Source organism: Rhineura floridana, chromosome 1, assembly GCF_030035675.1.
Source record: "Rhineura floridana isolate rRhiFlo1 chromosome 1, rRhiFlo1.hap2, whole genome shotgun sequence".
Taxonomy (NCBI): Eukaryota; Metazoa; Chordata; class Lepidosauria; order Squamata; family Rhineuridae; genus Rhineura; species Rhineura floridana.
In genome coordinates, this window is record NC_084480.1 from 4,760,342 (window position 1) to 4,788,097 (window position 27,756).

Here is a 27,756-nt window from a genome sequence, read left to right on the forward strand (position 1 = left end):
AACTTTTGTTTAGAATTTTAACCCATTAGTGCATATGACCCCTGTAGTTAATTCCCTAAGGTGCAGCCATTCATCCTTGCAACCTATCTCAATTTTACCCTACAAGTATCTTCATACCATATGAACGTTTGGATGCATTTGATATCCTTATCCCCATCTCTGCCTCACTTCTTCAAAATGTAGGGTGGCAATGTTTTATTTCTATTATGTTTTCAATTCAAGTAATAATTTATGGACTGATCAGCTTGAATTTAACATAACCAAAATGAGCATTCTAAATGTCATCCTACTGGGCCCTGCATTGGAACTCCCCTTGGAGAGGTACTTTACCTAATGCAATGCCAACCTGCAACTAAATCCCTCTTATGGAAGATGATCATCTTATGCTCAGTCATCTTCCAGCTACATTTTATTCCATAATTCCAGTTTACAAAAGGATTGCTGTGGAGATATTCTCTAGCAAAACTCATGAGGATCTCCATAAGATGAGATTTAATACATCTCATGATGCAAGCTTGGCTTTACAAAAGTTTATGCCATAATACATTAGTCTTCACAGGTGCCATGTTAAGATTCATGCAGTTTATCCTGCATAATTTTCCACTATCTTTAATCAACTGTAAGTTTAAGTGATTAAGTAAAACATTTGTTTCAAAGTGAACAAAAAAACCTGTTAAGACCAATATCCCTCTCTGACACCACAGAGAAAGCAAGTTTCTTGGGCAAAATCAGAACGTCATCTCAGGCATTGAGAAAGGTAGTGGGACCAGAATGTTCAGTAATGATGTATTCTCAGCAACGGGTGTTGGAGTATTATATTATGAACCATGGTTTCAACAGCATGATGTGTGCATTATTGGCCCAATATTGAGGTTACAAAATCATAAGATTATCCGAGCAGCTAAATGCTGCATTTCTTTTAAGCATGCTATGCATATGGGGAAGCTCCAACTGATCCTTAGTCTCCTTCACTACTCAAGGGACCACAACAGAGGCCTACAGCCAGCCACGTGACCATAAGAATTTGCAAGGGGTTTACTATATGAAAAAGGAAGTTCTATTCTATGAGTCTTGGTCCATTTGCTCTTTCATAGAGGGCATTTCAATGCTGGTAAGTATGGGTTGGCACTGTAGGATTCAGCAAAAGCTACACTGCAGCTACTTGAAATGTTACCCTGCTTGTAGTAAAGGCCAGTTTAGGATCGTGTGGGCACAAGACACTGAAGCTTGAAGACATTTTTAAGAGACCATTGAAGAAACCTGAGAAACACCCAGATCTATTGCCAGAGACCAATTTAATTTTAGAAAAATACCTGAAGTAGGTAATGCTTCCTACTTTTTGTGTGTGTGGCAAAGGCATTTTCCTTTTTGCAACTCTTATCAAAACAAGGTGTTAGCAAAGAGACTGCTCCATCTGAAATGGAGACATTTAAGAGTTACTTTGGTGTGAATTCTCTCCCAGGATACCACTACAGCCTTCATGGCACTGCAGTGCTCCTTCCTATGGAGGAACTGGCACTAGACGGCCACCTCTGCCTGTTTTCCCTGTTGTGGTTTGGTGCGGATTTATGTTTTCTGGTTTTTGTAGAGAGGAGTCACTCTGTTGTGGCGGTAGTTTTAATACTTTAATTTCCACACCAGTTTCACTAGGTGGCAAAGCCTTGCCCACTACCCATGTAACCCCTTTTACATTTACAGAGGGTTTTTATGTATGATGTACATTAGGGGGCTGGCTGTCCAGCACAGATTGGGTGCATATACCCTTGTAAAAACTAATACCGCTCTATGGCTATCCAGTGCAGGATAAGTGGACTGTTTTCTCAGGGAGACACTCCCCTCCCCCCCCCAAAAAAAACCTTTGAAGAGTAATGTATTATGGCATGAGCTACACCCACACAGCTACCACCTCACTTAGCATCACCTACATCAACATGCACACTTTAGTTGTGCAGGGGAAGTTTAAAGAATGTGACATCCATGGGAGGGGGACAAGCAGGAAAGGGATTAAAGGAGAGGGGTTTGGTGCATATACCGCAGTGTGGGCAGGAGCAGAGGGACACTTCAGAGACACTTATATTTTAGAAAAGGATGCAGGGAAACCAACCAGCACATGGCTGAACATGCAAGAGAAACAAGTGTGTGGTGACAACAGGAACATAAGAACATAAGAAGAGCCTGCTGGATCAGGCCAGTGGCCCATCTAGTCCAGCATCCTGTTCTCACAGTGGCCAACCAGGGGCCTGGGGGAAGCCCGCAAGCAGGACCCGAGTGCAAGAACACTCTCCCCTCCTGAGGCTTCCGGCAACTGGTTTTCAGAAGCATGCTGCCTCTGACTAGGGTGGCAGAGCACAGCCATCACGGCTAGTAGCCATTGGCTACTAACAGGAGGACCATCAGTGTTTGTGTTACAGGAAAGGCCACTCTCTGAGTGGGTCCAGGTGATCACTTTTGCAATACACTTAGAGAAGCAAAGACAGGCAGGGTGGAAAGATCCTACCAAGTGGTTGCATCAGCAGTTACCTCACAGGGCATTAAGAGAGCCAATCTTCTACAACGTTTAAACCTCTGATAACTAATAAAAGGTGGATTTTGAACAGGGAACTAACAAGAGAGGTATACTTTATTTCACATTTTATTAGTAGACAGATGTGCAGAAAAACCGAAACTAAATTGCCAAAGGAGAGGGAGACAACACAAAAGAAAATATGCATTAGTTAATCTGGTCTGATAAGTTGCATCAACCAAAGGGGGAGGGGTAGGAGGAAGAGAAACATCCAGGATTTTAGCACTGAAAAAGAAAATACCGATAGGATGCTAGTGCTCCCTGCTGGTTTCAGAATGATTCAAGAACTGCATCTGAATTAGTTTCTGAGTTGGAAATGTAAACGCAGACATGGGTGGGATAAGAGAGAACCAGGCGATAGCTGGCTCAAGTAAACATTTGTCCACAATCTCTTTAAGTAGCTTGATAGTTGCATTTCAGGAGGTTGGTTGGATCTCGAGGAGAAGGAAACCAGCAAGGCAACCGGCAGTGGCATTGTGGTGGGTAAGAAGAGCCCGCCTGGCCAAGTGGAGAGAGAACAACTTCTCTGAATAAGTGTTTCCCACTTACCCCCCAAAAAATGTTATGGCGAGGGGAGGACAGAGGTGTTACAATGCATCTCACATCACCAAGCTTGAGAATAAACGTCACTGGAGCCTATATAGTGGAAACGGTCAAAGAACAAGAGGCAAACAGCTGAAAGACACAGTATCCTCATTTCAGGTTGCGCCAAGAGCATCGACCCACTCCTCACTTCAATTGCCCAGTTCAGCACATGCAGCCTCCCCTCCACCCACAAGCTTGAATTAAGAAAAGGGTAGCCTTCGTTTGTTGCCCTCTTGCGAGAACTGATGGTTGTACTTACAGTGGCCCTCTTGACACCCCCCACACATAATAACACAAGTCCTTCTACAAAATTTGCTGCCTCACACATGTTGGATTGTAAACAGGCATGGCAAGTTGGAAGGGCTGTGAATTTCAGTTAGATTTTATACTCCAGTCTCACATCATCTCCCACATTTGCTATCTCCCTGAAGTTGCCACGTACAAATTCTCTAGCAGCACTAGTTGCTGAAGTAGCCTACCAGACAGCCATTCTACTAAGGGGCACCACAGTTGAAATTGAAAGTATAGATGCTTATTTTAGATGGCACAAGACAACGTATAGAGGAACTAACAAGTAGCTCCCCACAAAAAGCACACAAGTGGGGCTCTACTTGGTCTATAGGCCTTCAGCATGCACAGCTATAGACCAGACTCATTCCCTTAGGGTTGGGACATGGTTAACATCCAGGCCAACTGTTAAAGACAGGATAGGCTTGCACACTTTCTGAATGACACAGCTTCACTACCTGAACATTCACGGCTCTGATCTGGAGAAAAAAGGTAGCTGAGCTGGCATGGAGGCAGAGCAAACTGTCCTGAGTGACCACATGACTTCTGCTTCACCTCTTGCTGCCATCCACCACAGCCTTTCCTTGGTAAATTCAACATGCAGATATCTGTCACAGGAGCCCTGTGTAAACTACCACATAGTTGACGCTCATCTATTGAACCCATCACTGTTGCAGGAAGTGGTAATGAAGCTGTCCTCACCCCTGAGGGTGCAAGTAGTTCACTTTTTCCACAGGAACTTTGTCTGTGTTTACACTGCTCACAAAAGCAGACTATGATGATGGCTGTTCTTTGGGGTAAGCATCAAAATGTGGTAGGTGGGGGTTGACTGCTCCTAAAATACAGGAATCTGAGAAGGTGGGCATAGATCCCACAGTATTCTCCATGGTAATATTATCTGTCCACTGCAAATAGACATGCAGCAAAGGCCATGCTATTCAAAGACCAGTTCTGTGTGCCTAACTCATACAGGCTCATCCAAACATTTAAGACAATGTGTGTCCATGGCCTTCTGTCTCCGATCAAGGAAAAGCAATCTGAATATGCCCCGAGGATCTGATCCCAGAGCCTCAACAAGTCCTCTACCAGCACTGGCACGATCCAAGCCACCCCCCTTGCCAAGGTCCAGTATCCATTGCCTGGCAAGAAGGCTTTCCACTAGACAAGACTGCAGGGCAACCAGCTGCCTGCACGGCCTTGAGAATGCTACCTTCTGTCCATGGGTCCTCTGGCGTTCAGTCCCCGGGAACGATGTGCCACAGCTGGGGTGCAGACAGCAGTCGCCAGAGCAGCAACTCCTGCAGGAAAGCAGCATGCTGGAGAATCTCAACCACCCTTGCCAAGAACTGTTGGGGTTTGCTACGCGTTCAGAGGCATCAAGGAATTCACGAGCAGTTGCTGTGTTTAGATCAGCAACTAGAAGGGTTCAGTGGGACAAGAATACGCAGAGAGTTTTGAAGTGTTTATTGGAAGGTCATATCACAAGACAACCACCCTCTCCCAGCCCCAAATCTCTGGGGGGCTAGAGCCCTCAGGCCCAGAATCATTCCCACCCTCTCCCTGCACGCACTTAGCAGAACTGAAATGGAATACTGGACCTTTCAGCACCATCATATCTTCTCAAGTTCAGTACAATGGAGCTGATGCTCTCTGCCCAACGCCTTAGGAAGGGGGGAAAGCGAGAGAGAGAAAGAAAACCACCACCACAAGGCTAAACAAGTGCGCACACAGTCATTGTCAACGGAGCAGCAAAACCTCAGGCTCTGCGGCAGATTTGCTTTTGTACTTGTCCCTGTATAAGTGCAGCTCGTGGGGAGCTCCCCGCCCCAGTCTCCAGCGTTAAATACATTAAACATCTTGATGAAAGACTGTGTTTAATTCAAGAATCTAAACACAGAGCAAACCGGTTGGGTTGGGTTATGAATGCTCCCGAAAAGGGGGAGGGAGGGGGGGGCAGAAAGGGAAGGCGAGTGAAGGGGGGGAACAGCATCTTTCCTTTTTTAAAAAAAAAGAAAAAAAATCAGAACACCGTGATGGGACAGGGAAGAATGCAAAAGTTCATGTGGCCTTCTGCAGAGGACTTTCTTCCTAAGAGGCCCAAAGATGAGGACAGGGTGGTGGGAAAGATCGAGATCCATACAACAGGAGAAAGCAGGAGACGCAGGTTCGGTTGGTATTCCCCTCCCCCACGCGCGTGTGTGTACATATATATATTTTTTGCTGAACTGTCACTAGGTTACCACTGCTCCGCCCCTCTGGCAAAACAGGTGGAGCCACGCGGAGCTGGAGGGGGCACGTCACGACTCCTCGTTGCCAGAATCATCATCGTCATAGCAATCGGCGTCCTCCTCTTCCTCCTCCTCCTCCTCATCCTCAATGTCATCGTCGTACAAGTCGTCATAAAGCAAATCTGAGCTGTTGTCACTGGAAGGCACTTTAGTTTTGATGCAATACTCCGCCAGCGTGGTGGGAACCTTCACGCCGTCCTTTTCTGCTTCTGCCTTGGTTGCCTGGACTTGTTTCCTGGGAGGCAGAGGAAGAGGAGGGTGTGAGGAGGGAGTGGGCCTGGCCACCCAAGCCAGCCCCGCCAAACGGCAACACCCCACCCGCCTTTGTCTCCCAGAGGCCCACTGAGCCTCTGCCTTCCCCTCCTCCATGTCTTGGGTGGGTTGTCTTTTGTTGTTCTGAGGCCTGGGCAGGCAAATGGGGAAAGATCCAGCCATACGGATGAAAGCAGAGCGAGGTTGTTAACGGTTAACTTTCGTCCTATTATAGCTGCCTTTAATTGCACGTGCTGGCTTAAGGTCAGGCGTGGGGAACCACAGGACCGAGGACCGAACGTGCCCTCTCCAGTCCCCCCAGGCCACGCCCTCCCTGGTCAACAACATCTTTATTTGCGGTCAAAGACCCGGAACAGAACATAAAATACAAGAATAGTAAAAATAGTAAAATAAATATTAAAAAACAAATAAGTATAAAAGACTAAACAGTCTATAGCTGTCAGATAGGACATCAGGGCACAAAGTTAGCGCGTTTGAGTTGAGCTACATGGATAAATTTGGCCACCGATAGAGTGAGATACCTATTTGAGCCATTCAGGAGTTGTTCCAACAGCCATTCAAGGGGACTGTTAGGAAACCGTTTAGTAAAGGGATGAAGGAATTTGGTTCTCTCCATAAGATATATTGGGCAAGCAAATAAAACGTGGGACAATGTTTCTATCTCCCCCAGTTTACAAGGGCAAATCCGTTGGGCTTGTGGGATGCCTCAGTATCTTCCATCCAGGACTGCTGAGTTGAGACAGTTAAATCTTGCCTTAGTAAAGGCGTGTCGAAATTTGGGAATAATTAAAAATTCCAAGTAACGAGCGTGAGAATCTGTAACAAAGCTCAGATTGTGGTAAAGCGGAGAGCAGACTTTGGTGGCTGCTGCATTTGCGGTTTGCCTATCTATATCCCTGAGTCTGGTTCCAATTATATGTTTTGCCATTGCTGGTTCTATTTGGGATATGTATGCCAACGAGTACCCTAATTTTGGCAGTTTGGAATGAAATGCATTCGTCCAGCTAGATATAAATGAATCATTCCAGATTACATTTAAAAAACCACTTACTGGGCCATAAGACAGCTTACACCAAAAGTTGAATGCGTAGGACCACGCCAGACATTCAATTGAGGCTACGCCGGTTTCGAGTCTGAGGGCTGCATTTGGCACACACCTTGGTAAGCCTAAGAGCTGTCTTACAAAAACAGATAGTACCGCCTCTACGGAAGCATTGAAATCAACAATCCATATTGGGACACCATATAACAGTTGTGAGATTATCTTTGATCTAAAAACCTGTATGGCAGCTGGAATAAACTTCCCTCCTTTGACACCCTCCCTGGTCTTGCTCCGTGGATCCTTGAGTGCTTTTTGCCTGACTGGAGCACGTCCTTGAACAGTGATCATACCTGCTGGTTGACTGGATGGAGAGGCAGTTAGACAGGCCTATGTATGTCTGTGCGCAGATTAGGTACCTCTGACTTGTGTGTGGCTGGAGTGTAGCCTATCACACACAAGTTAAAAGTTGCTCCACCCACTTTTTAGCCTCTGGCCCCACCCACCGTCATATGTAGCCCCCAGAAGGTTGTCCACAAGGAACGTGGCCCTCTGACTGGAAACAAATTTTGACCCCTACCTCAGATGGACCTTTTCCATAGTTCCAAAACTTTGAATTAAATTATGGTGGAATCAGTTTTGAAATTGGGAAGAGTAAGGCAATGTTTGGAAGAGTCTTTCTACCCATATGCCCCGTAAGAGCCCACAGGTAGGCATGGAGAATCCCAAGCTCAAGGGCTGACCCCACACTTCCTCCTCTTGCTAGCTGCAACTCCCTCTCCTCAGTTAGTTCAGCTTGGGCCCAAATCTCATTTCCACAAACAGCATCGTTTGGAAGCAGTCACCGAGGTGAAACTGGTTCAAGGAGTTGGGGACCCAACAGGCTGGAGTTTATTATCTTCCTATTGCTGTGGCTAAGAGACAGTGGCTTAGCCAAGGCCAGTTGTGGCTGAGGAGAGTTTTGAAATCTGAGCTTGCATGCTCAGGGGAGGCGAGTGAGGGGGCTGGCAACGACTGGCCACCGAATAAAGCAATGGCATGGGGGCAAGCAAAGGCAGACGGGAGATGGACTAGGTAACTGTCTAGAGTGCCAAAATTCCATGGGCCATGTAAATGTCCTGGAGACATAAAAAGACCACGGCTACACTCTGGGGCTGGATGAAATTCCCCGCTCCCTTGTAGTCCAGGGAGCAAGATCAGGAATACTGGTTGCCTAGGGCATAAACAAAATTGGCAAAGGGGCAGGACACAAGTAAGAATTGACTGTTATTCTATATATTATGGTCCACTTTTGATCATTTATTGGGCGACTGTTATGCTACCCAGCATCCCATGAGACACAAAAGGGGGAAGAGTGCAAGATTCTCATGTGCCTACGGCAGCAAAACCCCACCGGCTTGCCTGGACGTACAAGCAAGACAACGAGGTGCCCTGCAACTCACCCAAGCCCCACTGTCTACCATGCACCTCCATTTTGGCAAACAGGCAGAGGTGTCATGAGGCTTCTAAAGGTTTCTGTGAAGGGCCAGATAGCAGGAGGGCCACACTGGGAGCTGTCTCAGAGGGGGGTGCAAGGCAACAAACACCCCACAGGAATGTCAGGCTCCCAGCCCAGGCAGTGCATGCTGGAAGAGGGAGCACGGCTTGGGGGGCAGAGGAACAGGCCAAGCCTTCCAGTTCAGGCTCTGCAGCAGTAGAGCTGGGAAAGATCTCTGAGCTCTCGGGAGACCCACTGGGAGTGGGCAGGCAGAGTGTTCCAAGATGTGTCTTTGTTCCTCACACACACTTTCCATGTTTGGCCCGCAGGCAACTGTGAAGAGGGCCCCAGAAAGCAGAGCCACCAGCCCACGCAGGTTTACCCCATATGAAGGAAGAGATGAGCCCTCCTTGGCTTACCGAATTATTTCAGCATATTCTTTGTCTTTCCCTTTGCTGTCCCTCCATTTCCTGAACATGACCGAAGCATCTACGTTCGCCGGAGAGAAGGTGTTGGGTTCATTAAGTAAAGAGATTACGCTCAGTAGGATAGTCCTGGAGGAAAGCAAGAGCAGGAGGGGAGGAGAGATTTAGGACCATAGAAACAGCAACGTTTGTACCTACGTGATAAACAGCTGCTCATGGCTTTGATGTGGGCCAAGCTACGTTTGAGGGGAATCGCTCAGTGGCTGGGATCAAATGATTTAGTCTACCATTTAAAGCAGGGGTGGGGAACCTTTGCCCCTCCAAATGCTGCTGAATGACAACTCCCATCATCATCATCCTTCATCATTAAAAATGTTTATATACTGCTTAAAATGCAAATTCCCTAAGTGGTTTACGTAAAATACCATAATGTCATAAAAAAGAATATACATACAACATTACACAAAGAAATATGTCAGTAAAAACAGAGAATCCATCAACAAAACATTGTTAAATATCAATAAATAATAAAACAGCAGTGTGCCCTAGCAAGTATGGGCAATGCCCAAGGATGATGGGAGTGGCGGCGACATCTGGAGAGCTAAAGGCCTGATTTCAAGGGTGGGGAACCTGTGGCCCTTCAGGTGTTGCTGGACCAGAGTTCCGATTGCCCCTGGCCATGTTAGCTGGGCTTGATGGGGGTTGAGGGCTCAATCCTGATTTAAAGCTGGCAGCCCTACCACGCTTTCACAAGTTCAGGACAGGCAAAGAAGTCTTCCATGAACATTAATCCCAAACGTCGAGGGGAGGGGAAGGGAGTATAAGGCAAGGAGGCTGAGATGCACCAGGGTCACAGATGCCCAAGGATCTGCTGTTTTATTTTTCTGCTGGTGCAGTGTCCCACCACCTCTCTCAAAAGCCTCACAATAGCATGATTAAAAAACCCAAGACACACTGAGCCCTCCTGCTGGGAAGACGTTCTTTCTGCACCATTTGTGGGCCATGCAGCGTTTGTTAAAAATGCTGGATGGACCAAAGTGGCAAACTAGTTTCAACTAATGTTTTAGTGCCAAATCAGACAGACACAGCAGCCTGCCTGCATGCATGCAAGGGAGGGGGACACAAGGAAACCTTGATCACAACGCCCTTTGAATCTAGAGATGTGAAGACCCAGGAAAAAACTGGAAAATTTCAGGGGGAAACAGGGAAAAAAGTCATCATCCCCCACCTTCATATCTCTATTTGCACCCCTGGCAGGAATCCTTTCTGGGACAGCGAACATTATCACTTGGGAGGCATGGCAGAAACCCAGCACTCTCGCTTAAAAGGCTTCATGTGTAGGACAAACGTCATCTAGGGCCAGCTAGCCAACCTGCCCACCTCAGACTGCAGTTGCCATGTCTCATAAAAATCCTGTTAAGCTATTTGTTTTGTTTTTGCCATTCATGTTTGTGGGATGTCATGTTTGCATGAGCAGAGCACATCCAAAGACACACAACACTCATGGCTTTTCCCACAAACAAGGCAGAGGAGAAAGATTTCCCAACCACCCCCATTTGCAAGTATTTGGAATAAATACTTTGATGGAACTAGTTGAGGTCAGATGTTCCCACTCACTGTTGAATGTCCAGTGCCTACTTAAAAGACTTTTTATACAGCCAACCGAGTGGCTGTATACTATAGCCAGCGTGGATTTTTCACATTCTGCCATGTTAAATTGAAAATACCACCCATGCCATTCTGATGCTTCCCATAAGCTCATTTCAAAACAACATTTTACAAAACATATAGTCCTGAACTCAGAACCACTTGCTTAACAACCCTCTTAAGTTTTCATGGCGATACACAAAACAGTCAGAGAAAATCAAGAGTTCAAAGTGTAAAACAAGAGAAAAATCCTGTTGGACTTTTTTCTGTCAGTGGTCTCATAATCTGTTGAAATTAATTAAAAATCAGCCATGTGCACAGAATACCTGTAATCCTATTACTGACCTTGCCCCATAATCTGATCTTCATCTTCTACAGTTTAAACGTTTTTAAAATTGCCTGGCTGATATTTAATTAATTAAGAAATTTAACATTGGACTCTATGATAGCATAGGCATGCCCAGTAAGAACCAACTGTCAGTGTTCTAAAAGCCAGACTAACAGCAGTTTGGCTTGGCTAATCAGGGGACCACACCCAGGCCAGTCATGTATTCCACTTTAAACAGTCCTGGCTTCCCCCAAAGAATCCTGGGAAGTGTAGTTTGTGAAGGGTGCTGAGAATTGTTAAGGGACTCCTATTCCTCTGACAGAGCTCCAGTGGCCAGAGTGGATGAACAATCAGCCCCTCTTCTGCTGATTGTACACTACACTTCCCAGGATTCTTTGGGGGCAACCATGACTAAAGTGGAATAAATGTCTGGTGTGGATGAGACCGGTGACAGCTTTGGTTTAAATTTGGGTGGGAGACTACATGTGTCTGCTGTAGAATAAAAAGGTGGGGGAAACCGCCAAAAATGATACCGTTCACTGTGTTTTCCTTTTGGAAAGGAAAGGGCCAGTGCCCTTCTGCCCAGTGCCCACCCACCCAATCTCCCCCAACTCAAACTCAAACTCCTCCCCTCCCTCCCCCAGGTCAGTTTCACCGATCCTAAAAGCATGACTGCACAGGAGTAAATCCCACTGAACTCAATAATCATTCAGCTGATCAAACCTACCCTACCCTCCTCCCTCCTGCCCCTTCCTTCCCCCCTCCTGCCCCTCCCTTCCTCTTCACCTCTCCCCCACGGTTAGTTTCACCTATGCTAAGCATGATTGCATGGGAGTAAATTCCACTGAACTCAATAAGTATGAAATGATCAGACCTGCCTTTCTCCTCTCTTCTCCCTCTCTCCTGCCCCTCTTCCTTCTTCCTCCTTCCCTGCCCATTCTAGCCCACCCTCCCCTTTTTGTTCCTCTTCCATGGTCAGTTTCACCTATCCTAAGCATGATTGCACTGGAGTGAATCCCACTGAACTCAATAAACATGGAAATGATCAAACCTGTCCTCCCCTCACCCTCTCTCCTGCTCCCATCCCCCTACTCCACCGTGGTCAGTTTTACCTACCCTAAGCATGACTGCAGGGGACTAAATCCCATTAAACTCAGTAAGTATGAAATGATCAATCCATTCTCAATAAGCTTGCACAGGATCCCATTTCTTACCTCCCAGATTAAAAAGCAGAGAAATTAACCAATAGGCAAAAATTCTTGTGGTTTAAGAAGGTACCTTTAGCCAACAGATATTTCTATCAAACTTTAAAAAGCAGGAAAATTGGGCAGCTATAGTGAATGCACCAAGGGAGCAGAAGACCTGACCTCCTCTCTGAGATATTGTACTGCCCTACAAATTTGTAAAAATGAACACACAATTTGGGTTGGTCTTTCACAGTCCAATCCACCTCCTGAGTAGTTTGGAAGAATGTGGTAACATGTGCCTCTGAGCATATGGTGAGTGGTGAAACAAGACGTGCTGTGCTGATCTTGTTTTAGCTGGGATGAAGCAACAATATTAAGACAGTTGATACAGTTCAGATAATCACTTTAAATATGTTTGATTTACTTTGCAATTTTAGTGACGTTTCCTATAGTAAATTATTTTCTTTTGCTTTTGTTTCTGTAAATATGTGAAGTACAGCAACACTAAAAAAACTCAAACAATTGTGGAATAATGGCACTGACTGTTCTGCAGAATAGTTTATTTGATCATGTTTAGTTTGAGGTCTCTCAATATTCTTGGTATTTTTCTTATGAATTTCACATTATTTTACGTAAACTGCTTGGACGGTTTATTTAAATTAATCCAGTCTCCACCAAACTGGTGCCCTCCAGAGTTTTGGATTACAACTCCCATCAGTGCTGGCTGAGATTGATGAGGAGTTACAATCCAAGAATCTGGCAGGCACCAGGTTGGCAAAGGCTGGTATAGAAATCTTGAGATACTTTTTAAAAAATTAAAATTTATATCCCGCCCTTCCTCCCATATTCACATGCAATGCCACTGGTATCGAGAACAATTAGAAACCCCAAGAAAGGGTTGAGTTGCAAGTGTACGTGCACATCAGCATAGGGCAGATGTTGAAGGGATACAGGCACTGTGGTGTTTCCTGCAGACGAGGCTCATAGTCGACACTCCACAGGGTAGAAAAGGATAGTGGGAATGCAGTGTGAGTGTGAGAGAGATAGAGATTGTTGCATAGACAAAGGGATGCTAAGGGACTCCAAGATGGTCTTTTTGAAGGAGGGAGGAGGCCAGCAAGAAACAGAAAGGGCCCTTAGGAGAAGGCAAAGAGCTTTGAATGTGAAGACTTGAAGCTAGGCTGCACAGGGAGCCAGAAAAGGGGAAAAAAGCAGGCAGACTCGTGAAGGAAGGGAAAATGCCATGGGACTTAGGAAAAACAAACTGTTGGACACAGCACTCGCTAGGGAAGGAAGAAGAGGCAGGCTTGATGAAGGCAAGTGTCTAGGCAGGGTAACATCCCTGGGGACACTGTGTGGGCAGATCCCACCCTGGAGGGGGTGCAAGCCCTCCTGGTGCTAGATAGCGCCATCTTGCTTCTGCTCGGACTCTGCCTCTTCCACTAAGCAGTTCAGGAAAGAATTCTCAGCCTCCCCTAGAAAAAGAGTAGGCACGTGACCCTAAAACCAGGCTGAACTGCAAACCTCTCCTAAAAGGTAAGGGCAATGAACATGTATAACAACTCTGCTACCACTTTTGCAAAATAGTATTTTGCCCTTCTAGCTTAGAATTCTGTTCTGGCTTCATCCACCACCACAGGGTGGTATTCACCTAACCCATCCTGTCAGCGCAAGGATTACTGCTAGTGCAGTGGGACTCCCCCCCTCTTTTCCCCATGACCATGGCCCGCACCTTCCCCCCATTTACTCTGGAGGACTGGGGGGACCCCTAGAACAGGCCGAGTTGTGCGGAAAGGGAGAAGTTCTAGTGCGCAAGCAGAAGTCCTTGTGCCAAAGAATGAACGCCTTAGGCCTACACTGAATGCAACCCACCACTGCTATCTGCTTAGACCTGTGCCGTTCACTGTTATTCTCTCTTCCTTGTTCAACAAGCCTTCTAATTTGAGACCTTCTCCCAGTCTGCATGTGTTGGAATTGCTTTTTAAGATGTTTTTAAACCTTTTTTTAAAAAGTTTTTAACCTTTTTAAAAAATATATTTTGAAGCTTTTTAAAGAAATATTTTTAAAGATGTTTTGTTTCAATTTATTTATTTATTTTATTGCATTTATTTACCGCCCCATAGCCAAAGCTCTCTGGGTGGTTTACAACCATTAAAAACATTAAAAACAAATATGCAAATTTAAAAACACATTTTTAAAAAGCAATTTAAAAACACATGCTAAAATGCCTGGGAGAAGAGGAAGATCTTGACCTGGTGCCGAAAAGATAACTGTGTTGGCACCAGGCGCACCTCATCACAGGCATCATTCCATAATTTGGGGGCCACCACTGAGAAGTCCCTCTCCCTTGTTGCCATCCTCCAAGCTTCCCCCGGAGGAGGCACCTGGAGGAAGGCCTTTGGTGTTGAGCGTAGTGTACGGGTGGCTTCGTGTTGGGAGTCTGTTTTTATGACTTTTTAAGTGTTTTTAGTGCTTTTGTTTGCCGTCCTGGGCTCCTGCTGGGAGAAAGGGTGGGATATAAATCAAATAATAAAAATAAATTTAAAAATTTTAATGACCCTTTTTGAAATTTTATGAAGCCTGTATGGACCACTATGAGATTTTCTTTCTTCATCCTGGCCTTCATGTCAACAGTCCTCATGGAGGAATTTGAACTTCTGCTATCACCCTGAGCTTAAAAAGTGTCTACTGCAGAGCTGGGATTGAAGCAGGGCAGCCAGCATGGTGCCTTCCAGGTGCTCCTGATCTCCAGCTCCCATCAGCCCCAGCAAGCACAGCCAATGGTAAGGGATGATGGGAGTTGAAGTCCAAACGTCTGAAGGGCACCACATTGACTATCCCAGTTTTAAAGCATACAAAATTTGCTGACACTTGTCACTTCTTACTTGCAGGTCGGAAAACACAGAAAATACAAGGAGAGGAAAGGCTCCTTCTGATTCCATACACCCCCGCACAGCAAGCTTCCTACCTCTGCAGGGCCTTACCTGACGTTCTGTGTTGGGTTCCACCTTTCAGATGGCAGCTCTCCACTTTGAGGGTCATCTACAGGTGGGTGAAGGATTGAAATACATACATCTCCGTTCTGCCAAGAGAGGAGAGACACACAGACACAAGGGTCAAGCTGTGCAGCAAGCAAGCACCCCTTCAGGCACTGGCCTCCCTCTCGGAGAACAAATAGTGGTCCACGAGAATACAGAATTCCCCACCACCACCACCCTTATTTGATTGCAGTCTGAACTGAACTTTCATCCGAAGGGAAGGATGCATTTACAAACAGGAGCCACCAAGAAAATACACACTTCCAACCTTGCAAACCTCAAGTACACAAACTATTGTCTACCACGTAGGCATCTTAAGGGAGAATAAAGCAATAAATGGCTACTGGCCACCAGAGCTATGGAGTCTGTACGTCAAACCTTTGACTCTGACTCCTCTATTTTTCTACGGTCCAACTCCGACTCCACCCAAAATTGCTTCTGACTCCACGACTCCAACTCCACAGCCCTGGAAAGTGCTGTAAATGTCTTCTTAATCTTTGACATTGTGAATTTATATTTTAAAAAATTTGTCAATCAAAATTTATTCTGAAGCCGGAGTCGGAACATTTCTTCCGACTCCACCCAAAATTGCTTCTGACTCCGACTCCACGATTCCGACTCCACAGCCCTGCTGGCCACAATGACTAAGCTCTGCCTCCACAGATGGAGGCAGGATGCTTCCGAATACCAGTTTCTGAAAACCAGGCAGAGTTCTTTTGCATGCATGTCCTTTTGAAGGCAGGACCAAGGAAGAGGGCACTTGGGGAGGAGGCTCAGCAGAAGGTGGGTCTGTGCAAAGGAAAAGAAAACAAGGCCTAAGGCACTGAGCTCAAGGGGTAACAAAGAGCTGGAATGAGCCGTAAATGCATGGACTAAAACCTTCAAATGAGACTCCAAAGGAGTAACCAGGAGTCACAGAACCACAGACTTGGAAGGCGCCGCAGAACGTCATCTCGTTCAACTACAAGGGCTATGTTCTGCCTCCACTGTCAAAGGCAACATATGTCTCAGGATTCCCAGCAAGTGGTATTCAACGTAGAGAGAGTGCTCTTGCACTCATGACCTGCTGGCAGGCTTCCCATTATGGACCACTGAGAGAACAGAGTGCTAGACATGCTGGGCAGCCTTTGGCCTGATCCAGCACAGTTCCTCTTATGTTTTTCACTCTCCTTAAAGTGCTTCCTTGTAAAATACACCTTTATTTTGTTGGGTGGCATGCCAAACCCACAGTGGTCCAGCAGGGGGTGCCAGAGGTCTCAGAAAAAGGAATAAAACTGCCCTGGCACTTACTTGCTTATGCGTTTTCCATCGTAACATGGAAAAAACCCACCTTTTGCTCAGATGCAAGATTCAAGGGGGACAATTTACACTGGAGACTGCTCTGGCATAAAAGTAAGATTTAGTTATGCCAGATCAGGGGAAGAGAAGCGGATGACCAAGGCCAAAAGGTTTGCTAACAGGCCTTGCCCAGCTTGTAGCTGGAGGCTGATGGATGTCCACTGGGGAAGCGAGAGCTATGACAGGCCCCATCCTGCTCCTCCCCTTCAAGCCTGTTGCTATCTAGGACATGTTCTTCTCTCCCCCTGGAAGCGCACTTAAAAACACAGGGAAGCTGCCATATACCGAGAGTCAGCCACGCTTGTCCTACTGGAGCTCAGTATTCGCACCGACTGGCAGATGCTCTCCAGGATTTCAGGTGGGACTTTTCCCCTGCCCTAGCAGGAAATGTGTGGGGGAATGAACCTGGGACCTTTTGCATGCAAGCAGCTACTCTGCCACTACAGCCCTGCCCCACACATTTTTCTGGGGGGCTCCTAAAGGCGGAACAGTCATCCTTCTAGCAACGACAGGGTAGTCTGGGTAACACTGGCCCCTGGCACTCGAGGCTCCCCTGTGCCCATGCAGTCCAATCTCTGGGACAGCAGTGTGCTTCCTGAGAAACTGGGGTGCAGTCTCTATGAAGGAATCCAGCACACACTCGCTCTCCTCTCTCTATGAAGGAATCCAGCACACACTCGCTCTCCTCTCTCTATGAAGGAATCCAGCACACACTCGCTCTCCTCTCTCTATGAAGGAATCCAGCACACACTCGCTCTCCTCTCTCTATGAAGGAATCCAGCACACACTCGCTCTCCTCTCTCTATGAAGGAATCCAGCACACACTCGCTCTCCTCTCTCTATGAAGGAATCCAGCACACACTCGCTCTCCTCTCTCTATGAAGGAATCCAGCACACACTCGCTCTCCTCTCTCTATGAAGGAATCCAGCACACACTCGCTCTCCTCTCTCTATGAAGGAATCCAGCACACACTCTCCTCTCTCTATGAAGGAATCCAGCACACACTCGCTCTCCTCTCTCTATGAAGGAATCCAGCACACACTCGCTCTCCTCTCTCTATGAAGGAATCCAGCACACACTCGCTCTCCTCTCTCTATGAAGGAATCCAGCACACACTCGCTCTCCTCTCTCTATGAAGGAATCCAGCACACACTCGCTCTCCTCTCTCTATGAAGGAATCCAGCACACACTCACTCTCCTCTCTCTATGAAGGAATCCAGCACACACTCGCTGTCCTCCCCTGGGACCAGGTCACTGCCCGCCCCATTTTCAGCTAAAACTGGAAGTAAGTAAGTAAGTAAGTAAGTGCTGCAGGAGCCTCCAACACAAAGGCTGAAGTGCAAACCTTCGTGCAGGGGTCCCCACACTGTGGTCTGCGCTTTGCCTGAAGAACACTTACAGTTGGATTCTACGGAATTCACGTTGTAATGCAATAAAATATAGAAGAAATAAAAAGCAATGAAGATAAAATTAAAAACCACACAGCATCGAGCACAACACGTTACAACTGCCACAACAGGCAGAGAAATCATTAAGTGGTCCGTCAAGACCCTCAGCAATTGTCGTGGGGAGGAAACAGTTTGGGACCCCTGTCCGAGTGCACCCCAAACACTCCGTTTGGGAAATCCTGGTTCTACAGAATCCATGACGTGCGCTAGAGGATAAACTGGGCTCGCCATGCGGGAACCAATGATCCGGATTACTGGAGCACCCAGCATACGTGAACTTATGGCAGAGCAGGGTTTCCTTCCTCTGAGCCACTGGGAGGCCTTCTGTTCAGGAGTCTTCACTCTGGTTCTGCAGGTTCTCCAAAGCAGCTCTTTTTCTCAGCTGCTCTGCAAATCTACACCTCATCTCAGGAGTGGCCGTTATCCTGGCCAGCAAACACAAATGACTACCTGTTGCCCGCTGCTGGGGCTACAATATCACGGTGCTCTGCCAAATCTTGTCAGCTGGTGGGAACAGCAACAGGAAACCTGGAGACTGGAGAGATGCAGAGCAAATAGGCGGCTGCCCTCCCTCCAGAGGTGGGAGACTGGGTTAAATATGCAAGCCCACTAGTAGAGAGCGTTTGACCTCTCTGACCTTAAGGCCAAGTCCACACTTTCAACACATAATGCAGGTCCTTCTTATGGACACCCCAGGATAGCAGTACGGCTAAAAGGGGGAGGGAACCTGATCCTGCTTTTACAGGAAGGAAAAGAGGAAGCTTCTACAACAGTATCAAGAGTTGCAGCTATGTTTGTTATCAAGGAGCACCACACCAGGCAAGGCTCCCATTTGATCTTCAGTCTCTTTCTTCTTAGATATTAAGTGCTCTAGACATTCTGATTTACCTAAAAACTTGGTGATGCTGATGACACGCAGCTCTACTTCTCCTTTACATCTTCTTCAGGTGAGGCAGTCGACGTGCTGAACCGTTCCCTGGCTGCGACAATGGACTGGATGAGAACTAACAAACTGAGACTCAATCCTGACAAGACTGAGATGCTGTTGGTGGGTGGTTTCTCTGATCGGATGGTGGATATATACCCTGTCCTGGATGGGGTTACACTCCCCCTAAAGGAACAGGTTCGTAGTCTGGGAGTCATCTTAGACTCTTCCCTCACGCTTGAGGCTCATGTAGCCTCGGTGGCCCGGAATGCGTTCTACCAACTTCGGTTGGTAGCCCAGCTACGTCCCTATCTGAGTAAGGAGGACCTTTCATCAGTGGTACATGCTATGGTAACCTCGCGTCTGGACTACTGCAATGCGCTTTACGTAGGGCTACCTTTGAAGACGATTCGGAAGCCACAGCTAGTGCAAAATGCGGTGGCCAGACTGCTAACAAGAACTAAGCGGTCTGAGCATATAACACCTGTGCTAGCCCGTTTGCACTGGCTTCCAATATGCTTCCGGGCCAGATTCAAAGTGTTGGTACTTACCTATAAAGCCTTATACGGCGCGGGACCACGATATCTGTCGGAACGCCTCTCCCGATACGAACCGGCCCGTACACTACGGTCTACTACGAAGGCCCTCCTCCGGGTTCCGACTCATAGGGAAGCCCGGAGAGTGGTGACAAGATCTAGGGCCTTCTCAGTGGTGGCCCCCGAACTATGGAATGGTCTCCCTGAGGAGGTGCGCCTGGCGCTGACACTATCATCTTTTCGGCGCCAGGTTAAAACCTTTCTTTTCTCTGAGGCATTTTAATTCCTGTTAATTCTAAATTATTATATTTTGATTTTAGACTGTACAGTTTTGTGTACAGTTTTGTGTTATTTTTATTGTATTTTTAATGTTCACCGCCCAGAGAGCTGTTGCTAGTCGGGCGGTATATAAGCTTAAATAAATAAATAAATAAATAAATAAATTGGAATCACATTCCAGGCTTCATGATGGTGAAGAAAGATGAAATTGGGGGGGGAGGGGGGAGTGTGGAGAGAAAACAACAGGGGGAGAGAGAATATAATGAGATTATGCTATACAGGTCACATTAGGGCACACAGTGGTCAGTATTCTGACAAAATAAAAGATGTGTCATGGACAGACAGGCACACACCTACCTCATAAATGTTGGGATGCCACATTTTGGTCAGGAATCTGAAGGTAGGTGGTGAATATGGGTAGTCCATAGGAAATTTAATGTGAGCCTGAAACAGAGGAGGGAAAAACACATTTAAACACTTGTTTAGCCCAACAAAGTAGCAGCAAAAACTCACCCTCCCATGCTGTCCTGCTACCTCAGGGATAGGGAATGTTCTGGCCCATGGGCTAATTTTAGCCCGCAAGACCACCTCCCCAAACCACACCCCCATGTGAATCAGCGATGTCACTCCGCAGGCGGGTAGGGCCCGATTTTGCCCCCCCCAGCCATCAACTCGTGAGTAGCGAGGGGGGTTCAAATCCTGCTCAGTTTGGCTGTGCACGCCTCTGCCCTGCTGTGAACAGGCAACGTACAGCCAAAGCAAGCAGTCCCATTTTTCACAGGCACCAGCTGCAAGAGGGATTTCTCCCATGCCCACCTCGTGCTTGCGGGAGGCAGACATCTTCCTCCCTTCCCCATCACCTGGTGAGAGCGGGGAAAGGACCGCTCTGCCAGCCCCATGGCTCTGGCCAAGCACAGGACACGCAGTGCCCCTCCCGCCCTGCAAGGGATTCTGACAGGTGGGCAGGACAACCCACCTGCCACTCATGAGATGCCATTAATGATGTCATGCAGCTGACAGGTGGGTGTCCTGCTCCCTGTCAAGGTGGCCAGTGGGAGCCACAAAAGGTTCCTCACTCCTGTACTAGTTCCACATTTTGCACCCCTGAGCTTGAAGATGGGCAGACCAAGTGTAAGGGGACGGCAATCTATGTTGGAATATGGAGCTTCACAAAAAAGAAAAAAGCGGCAACTGAAGACCTGACAGAACTGGAATTTGGGAAGTAAGAGTCAAGTGTACATGTATTAGCAGCATTATTAGGAAAAGGTCTGAAGTTAGGAGCAAAAAAAAAGCCACTGGAGGGAAGAGCTCAGTGGAAGGTGGGTCTGTGCAAAGGAAAAGAAAACAAGGCCTAAGGCACTGAGCTCAAGGGGTAACAAAGAGCTGGAATGAGCCGTAAATGCATGGACTAAAACCTTCAAATGAGACTCCAAAGGAGTAACCAGGAGTCACAGAACCACAGGCTTGGAAGGCGCCGCAGAAGGTCACCTCTATGTTCTGCCTCCACTGTCAAAGGCAACGTACGTCTCAGGATTCCCAGAAAGTGGTATTCAACGTAGGGAGAGTGCTCTTGCACCCATGACCTGCTGGCAGGCTTCCCATAATGGGCACTGAGTTGGCTACTGAGAACAGAATGCCGGACTAGATGGGCCCCCTTGGCCTAGTCCTGCAGGCTCTCCTAAACCTTCTGTCAATACAGGAAACACTCTTACAGCATCTTTTAAAAAGGTGGAAAACCAGCTCCCATAGAAAAATCTTTAACAAAGAAGAGAACAGAGTCTCAAGCAGAGGGCAACCAAATCCTAACAGAATTTTACCAGTTAAATGGTGGAAACCTGGGTACAGCCCCTACTCAGCCATAAAGCTCACTGGTTGGGCTTAGGCTGAAATGACTGTGGCCCACCTCACAGGGTTGTTCAAGGATAAAATGAGGAAGAACCATGTATGCCGTCATGAGCTCCTTGGAGGAAATGTGGAATACAAAAGTGTGATAAACTGTAAACTGCCCAGAGAGCTTCGGCTATGGGGCGGTATATAAGTACAGTAAAATAAACCAACAGCAATTTTCTGGACAAGGCCTGGGAAACTGTATGCTTTGTGGGAGTCTAGATGTATATGTGGCAAATGACATTCTGTAACTTTTAAAACTTGTAATATTTAAAGGCTACTGTGGACCGATGCAGACAGTTTTGGAGATGCCAGAAGTATATTGGTAATCTGGGAACCTAGTGTGACTTCTTATGTGGATGCCAGCTTTGTGCACCCCCTAACGTGAAAAAGATACCTGTAGGCTTCCGTATGTGCCTCTGATGCTCTCCTAAAACACTAAGGCAAGGGGTTGCTCTAACACATGTGTGTGTGGTAACAGAGCCACTGTCATGTTCTGCATCTCAGGTGCTGGCTCTCACATAGAGAGGCATGTGCACATGGAGCAAGAGATAAAGCTATGCGAGGCACATGGAAGAGCCATCGCTATATGCAAAAAGACATGATTCCTGTCAGAGGAGCCAGAGGTTAGGACTAGGAATGCCAAGAAGTTACTAAGGACAGACAGCAAAGCCTTCTGAACAAAGTGTGGTAACTGCTCCAGAGCTACAGCCACCACATCATGCTTTTATAGAACACTTTTTTCCCAAGCCAGAAAGGGCACACGCTTCATGCAACACTGCCCCAATGAAGAATAAACAAAACTATGCAGGTAAGAAGCCAGCAGGGGTGTGGGGGCTTTCCAGTGTTTTGCACCGCCTGCAGCATGTACGACTATCCGCCTGTTGGACAGAAGTCGTGGGTGTGATCTCGGTGCAATGAGCTCCTGGCTCTCCGGGAACGACTTCATTTCCTTGAGGCCAAGGTGGCGGACCTGGAAAAGTGGAGAGAGGCAGAGAGGTGTGTGGAGGAGGCCTTCAGGGACGTTATAGCTGTGTCCCACTCCAACGATGATAGCTCTCCTGCTATCATGGAGAACGATGGTCTCGGGGAAGGACAGCATCGAGCTGAGGAAGAGGGAAACGATCCCTTAGAAGGGACCCATTCCTTGGGGGATGAGCAGCTATCCTCTCGTGCCGAGGATATATCTCCAGGGGGTGGAGGGATCCTTGTAGTGGGTGATTCGATCATTAGGAACATAGACAGTGGGGTGTGTGATGGGCGTGTAGACCGCAAGGTGTTTTGCCTGCCTGGTGTGAAGGTTGCGGATATCGCCCGTCGTTTAGATAGTTTGGTAGACAGTGCTGGGGAGGAGTCAGTGGTCGTGGTGCACGTTGGCACCAACGACATGGGGAAATGCAGCCGTGAGGTCCTGGAAGCAAAATTTAGGTTGCTAGGTAGGATGCTGAAAGCCAGGACCTCCAAGGTGGCTTTCTCTGAAATGCTACTGGTTCCACGCACAGGACCAGCCAGACAGGCCCAGCTTTGCAGTCTCAATGCGTGGATGAGACGATGGTGTCGGGTGGAAGGGTTCGGATTTGTTAGGCACTGGGGAACATTTTGGGACAAGCCGGGCCTGTACAAAAGGGACGGGCTCCACTTGAACCAGAATGGAACCAGACTGCTGGCACTTAAAATTAAAAAGGTGGCAGAGCAGCTTTTAAACTGACTGAGGGGGGAAACCCGACAGGAGCTGAGAAAGGTCCGGTTCGGAATAAACCTCCCCCCTGGGATAAAAACCAAAGAAATGATGACATTTTAAAAGGGGTAGGCCTAGAAGTAGGCATTGTGAGAGCAGGGGCACAGCATATAAATTCAGAAGAGCAAAATTACCACAGGCCAAACCACAAGTGCCAAAGACACTTGAAGAGAGACACTGCTTACAAGTGCCTGTACGCTAATGCTAGGAGCCTGCGAACCAAGATGGGAGAACTGGAGTGCTTGGTCTTAGAGGAGAGCATTGATATAGTGAGCATAACGGAGACCTGGTGGAATGGAGAAAACCAGTGGGATACGGTTATCCCTGGATATAAACTATATCGGAAGGACAGGGAAGGACGTATTGGTGGCGGAGTCGCTCTATACGTGAAAGAAGGCATTAAATCCAACAAGCTCGAAACCCCAAAAGAGGCGGACTCCTCCACAGAATCGTTGTGGGTGGTGATACCATGCCCCAGGAGGGACTTAATACTGGGAACGATCTATCGTCCTCCTGATCAAAATGTTCAGGGAGACCTTGAAATGAGATATGAAATTGAGGAAGCATCCAAACTAGGAAATGTGGTAGTAATGGGTGACTTCAACTTCCTGGACATAGACTGGCCGCATATGTGTTCCAGTCATGACAAAGAAGCAAAGTTTCTAGATATTCTAAATGACTATTCCCTAGACCAGTTGGTCATGGAACCGACCAGAGGGACGGCAACCCTGGACTTAATCCTCAGTGGGGACCGGGACCTGGTGCGAGATTTAAGTGTTGTTGAACCGATTGGGAGCAGTGACCACAGTGCTATTAAATTAAACATACATGTAACTGGCCAATTGCCAAGAAAATCCAACACGGTCACATTTGACTTCAAAAGAGGAAACTTCACAAAAATGAGGGGATTGGTAAAAAGAAAGCTGAAAAACAAAGTCCAGAGGGTCACATCACTCGAAAATGCTTGGAAGTTGTTTAAAAAAACCATATTAGAAGTTCAACTGGAGTGCATACCGCAGATCAGAAAAGGTACCGCCAGGGCCAAGAAGATGCCAGCATGGTTAACGAGCAAAGTCAAGGAAGCTCTTAGAGGAAAAAAGTCTTCCTTCAGAAAATGGAAGTCTTGTCCAAATGAAGAAAATAAAAAAGAACACAAACTCTGGCAAAAGAAATGCAAGAAGACAATAAGAGATGCTAAAAAAGAATTTGAGGAGCACATTGCTAAGAACATAAAAACCAACAACAAAAAATGCTATAAATACATTCAAAGCAGGAGACCATCTACGGAGGCGATTGGACCCTTGGATGATAAGGGAGTCAAAGGTGTACTAAAGAACGATCAGGAGATTGCAGAGAAGCTAAATGAATTCTTTGCATCTGTCTTCACAGTGGAAGATATAGGGCAGATCCCTGAACCTGAGCTAACATTTGCAGGAAGGGATTCTGAGGAACTGAGACAAATAGTGGTAACGAGAGAGGAAGTTCTAGGCTTAATGGACAATATAAAAACTGACAAATCACCGGGCCCGGATGGCATCCACCCGAGAGTTCTCAAAGAACTCAAATGTGAAACTGCTGATCTGCTAACTAAAATATGTAACTTGTCCCTTGGGTCCTCCTCCGTGCCTGAGGACTGGAAAGTGGCAAATGTAACGCCAATCTTCAAAAAGAGATCCAGAGGGGATCCCGGAAATTACAGGCCAGTTAGCTTAACTTCTGTCCCTGGAAAACTGGTAGAAAGTATTATTAAAGCTGGAAGAACAAGCCTTGGTGAAGCAGAGCCAGCATGGCTTCTGCAAGGGAAAGTCCTGTCTCAGTAACCTATTAGAATTCTTTAAGAGTGTCAACAAGCATATAGATAGAGGTGATCCAGTGGACATAGTGTACTTAGACTTTCAAAAAGTGTTTGACAAGGTACCTCACCAAAGGCTTCTGAGGAAGCTTAGCAGTCATGGAATAAGAGGAGAGGTCCTCTTGTGGATAAGAAATTGGTTAAGAAGCAGAAAGCAGAGAGTAGGAATAAACGGACAGTTCTCCCAATGGAGGGCTGTAGAAAACGGAGTCCCTCAAGGATCGGTATTGGGACCTGTACTTTTCAACTTGTTCATTAATGACCTAGAATTAGGAGTGAGCAGTGAAGTGGCCAAGTTTGCTGACGACACTAAATTGTTCAGGGCTGTTAAAACAAAAAGGGATTGCGAAGAGCTCCAAAAAGACCTCTCCAAACTGAGTGAATGGGCAGAAAAATGGCAAATGCAATTCAATATAAACAAGTGTAAAATTATGCATATTGGAGCAAAAAATCTGAATTTCACATATACGCTCATGGGGTCTGAACTGGCGGTGACCGACCAGGAGAGAGACCTCGGGGTTGTAGTGGACAGCACAATGAAAATGTCGACCCAGTGTGCGGCAGCTGTGAAAAAGGCAAATTCCATGCTAGCGATAATTAGGAAAGGTATTGAAAATAAAACAGCCGATATCATAATGCCGTTGTATAAATCTATGGTGCGGCCGCATTTGGAATACTGTGTACAGTTCTGGTCGCCTCATCTCAAAAAGGATATTATAGAGCTGGAAAAGGTTCAGAAGAGGGCAAGTTTTTCTTTCGCAGACACAGCATAGGGCCTTCTCAGTGGCTGCCCCTAGATTATGGAACTCTCTCCCCAATGAGGTTCGTACGGCTCCCTCGTTATGGTCTTTTCGTACCCAGTTGAAGACTGTTTTGTTTAGACGGGCTTTTAATTAATAATGTTTATCTATTTTTAATCTATTTTGGATTTAATGTACTTTTAACTGTTTAATTGTATTCTTATTTGATTTTAATTGTGTTTTTTTTAATCTAATTATGTTTTAATTGTAAGCCGCCCTGAGTCTTTGGAGAAAGGGCGGGGTATAAATATTTTAAATAAATAAAATAAATAAATAAACAAAAACCAGAATGATCAAGGGGATGGAGCGACTCCCTTACGAGGAAAGGTTGCAGCATTTGGGGCTTTTTAGTTTAGAGAAAAGGCGGGTCAGAGGAGACATGATAGAAGTGTATAAAATTATGCATGGCACTGAGAAAGTGGATAGAGAAAAGTTCTTCTCCCTCTCTCATAATACTAGAACTCGTGGACATTCAAAGAAGCTGAATGTTGGAAGATTCAGGACAGACAAAAGGAAGTACTTCTTTACTCAGCGCATAGTTAAACTACGGAATTTGCTCCCACAAGATGCAGTAATGGCCGCCAGCTTGGATGGCTTTAAAAGAAGATTAGACAAATTCATGGAGAACAGGGCTATCAATGGCTACTAGCCGTGATGGCTGTGCTGTGCCACCCTAGTCAGAGGCAGCATGCTTCTGAAAACCAGTTGCCGGAAGCCTCAGGAGGGGAGAGTGTTCTTGCACTCGGGTCCTGCTTGCGGGCTTCCCCCAGGCACCTCGTTGGCCACTGTGAGAACAGGATGCTGGACTAGATGGACCACTGGCCTGATCCAGCAGGCTCTTCTTATGTTCTTAATACTCAACGGCTGCCGTTTCAAAGTGGCACCGCGTACTACAACCAAATCCAGTGAGATCAATTCCAGTATTTTATTTATTTAGTTTAATTTATATACCGCCCTAAGCCCGAAGGCTCTCTGGGCGGTGTACAAAAGATAAAAACAAGCACAATATATAAATACAATAAATACAATAAATTAAAAAAACAAAACAAACAAACAATAACGAACCAAACAACATCCAAAATACGGAAATGCTGTTTAAAATACACTTTAAAATGCCTGGGAGTATAAAAAGGTTTTCACCTGGCGCCGAAAAGATAGTAGCATCGGCGCCAGGCGCACCTCATCAGGCAGACTGTTCCACAGTTCGGGGGCCACTACTGAAAAGGCCCTGGTTCTAGTCATCACCCTCCGAGCCTCTCGATGGGATGGTACTCGGAGGAGGGCCTTAGATGTTGAGCGTAGTGTACGGGCAGGTTCATATTGGGAGAGGCGTTCCACCAGGTATATAGTACTGACCTCTCTGCCATATCCAGGTTAGGCAAATCTAAAATAGTATTAATGACTTCTGGAAATTCCATCCACTACACAAACTCATCCTTCAGCAACTGCCCCAGCTGAATTACTGCACTTCCTATGCAGTAGCTTTTAACAAAACACTATGGACACAAAAGGGCTATATTCAACTAAGTTCTACTCAGAGTAGACCTGCTGAAATTCATGAACCTAACTTAGCTGTGTCTTATTAAATTCAGTGGGTCTACTCTGAGTACGACTAGCATGGAAAACCACCTTACTGGGAAAACGTCTAAACAAGGAGGCAGAATCCACTGGAAAAGCCCAATACAAAAATGTTTAAAAGGGGTAGCGGAGAAGCAATGCAACCGATTCTTTGAGACTCAGACTGCCTGGCTCTAGGGCTTTTGCCTCAAGTGGGTTTGCAAGAGAGGAGAGCAGCTCATCTCCCAGGAACATGC

At 46.6% G+C, this 27,756-nt stretch overlaps 1 protein-coding gene across 1 annotated transcript in view; it reads right to left on the reverse strand.

Moving 5' to 3' along the window:
- Nucleotides 1-2,614: 2,614 nt before the first annotated feature.
- The window catches only part of UBE2R2 (ubiquitin conjugating enzyme E2 R2), a 95,073-nt gene continuing 69,931 nt past the window's right edge, over nt 2,615-27,756 (reverse strand). Inside the window, exons 2-5 of the mRNA XM_061613342.1 lie at nt 20,023-20,109; nt 15,085-15,182; nt 8,933-9,067; nt 2,615-5,959 (exon numbers count right to left, since the gene is read on the reverse strand). Of these exons, the coding sequence (XP_061469326.1) occupies nt 5,734-5,959; nt 8,933-9,067; nt 15,085-15,182; nt 20,023-20,109 (546 nt within the window). The 3' untranslated portion in view covers nt 2,615-5,733. The remainder of the gene's footprint in view (nt 5,960-8,932; nt 9,068-15,084; nt 15,183-20,022; nt 20,110-27,756) is intronic.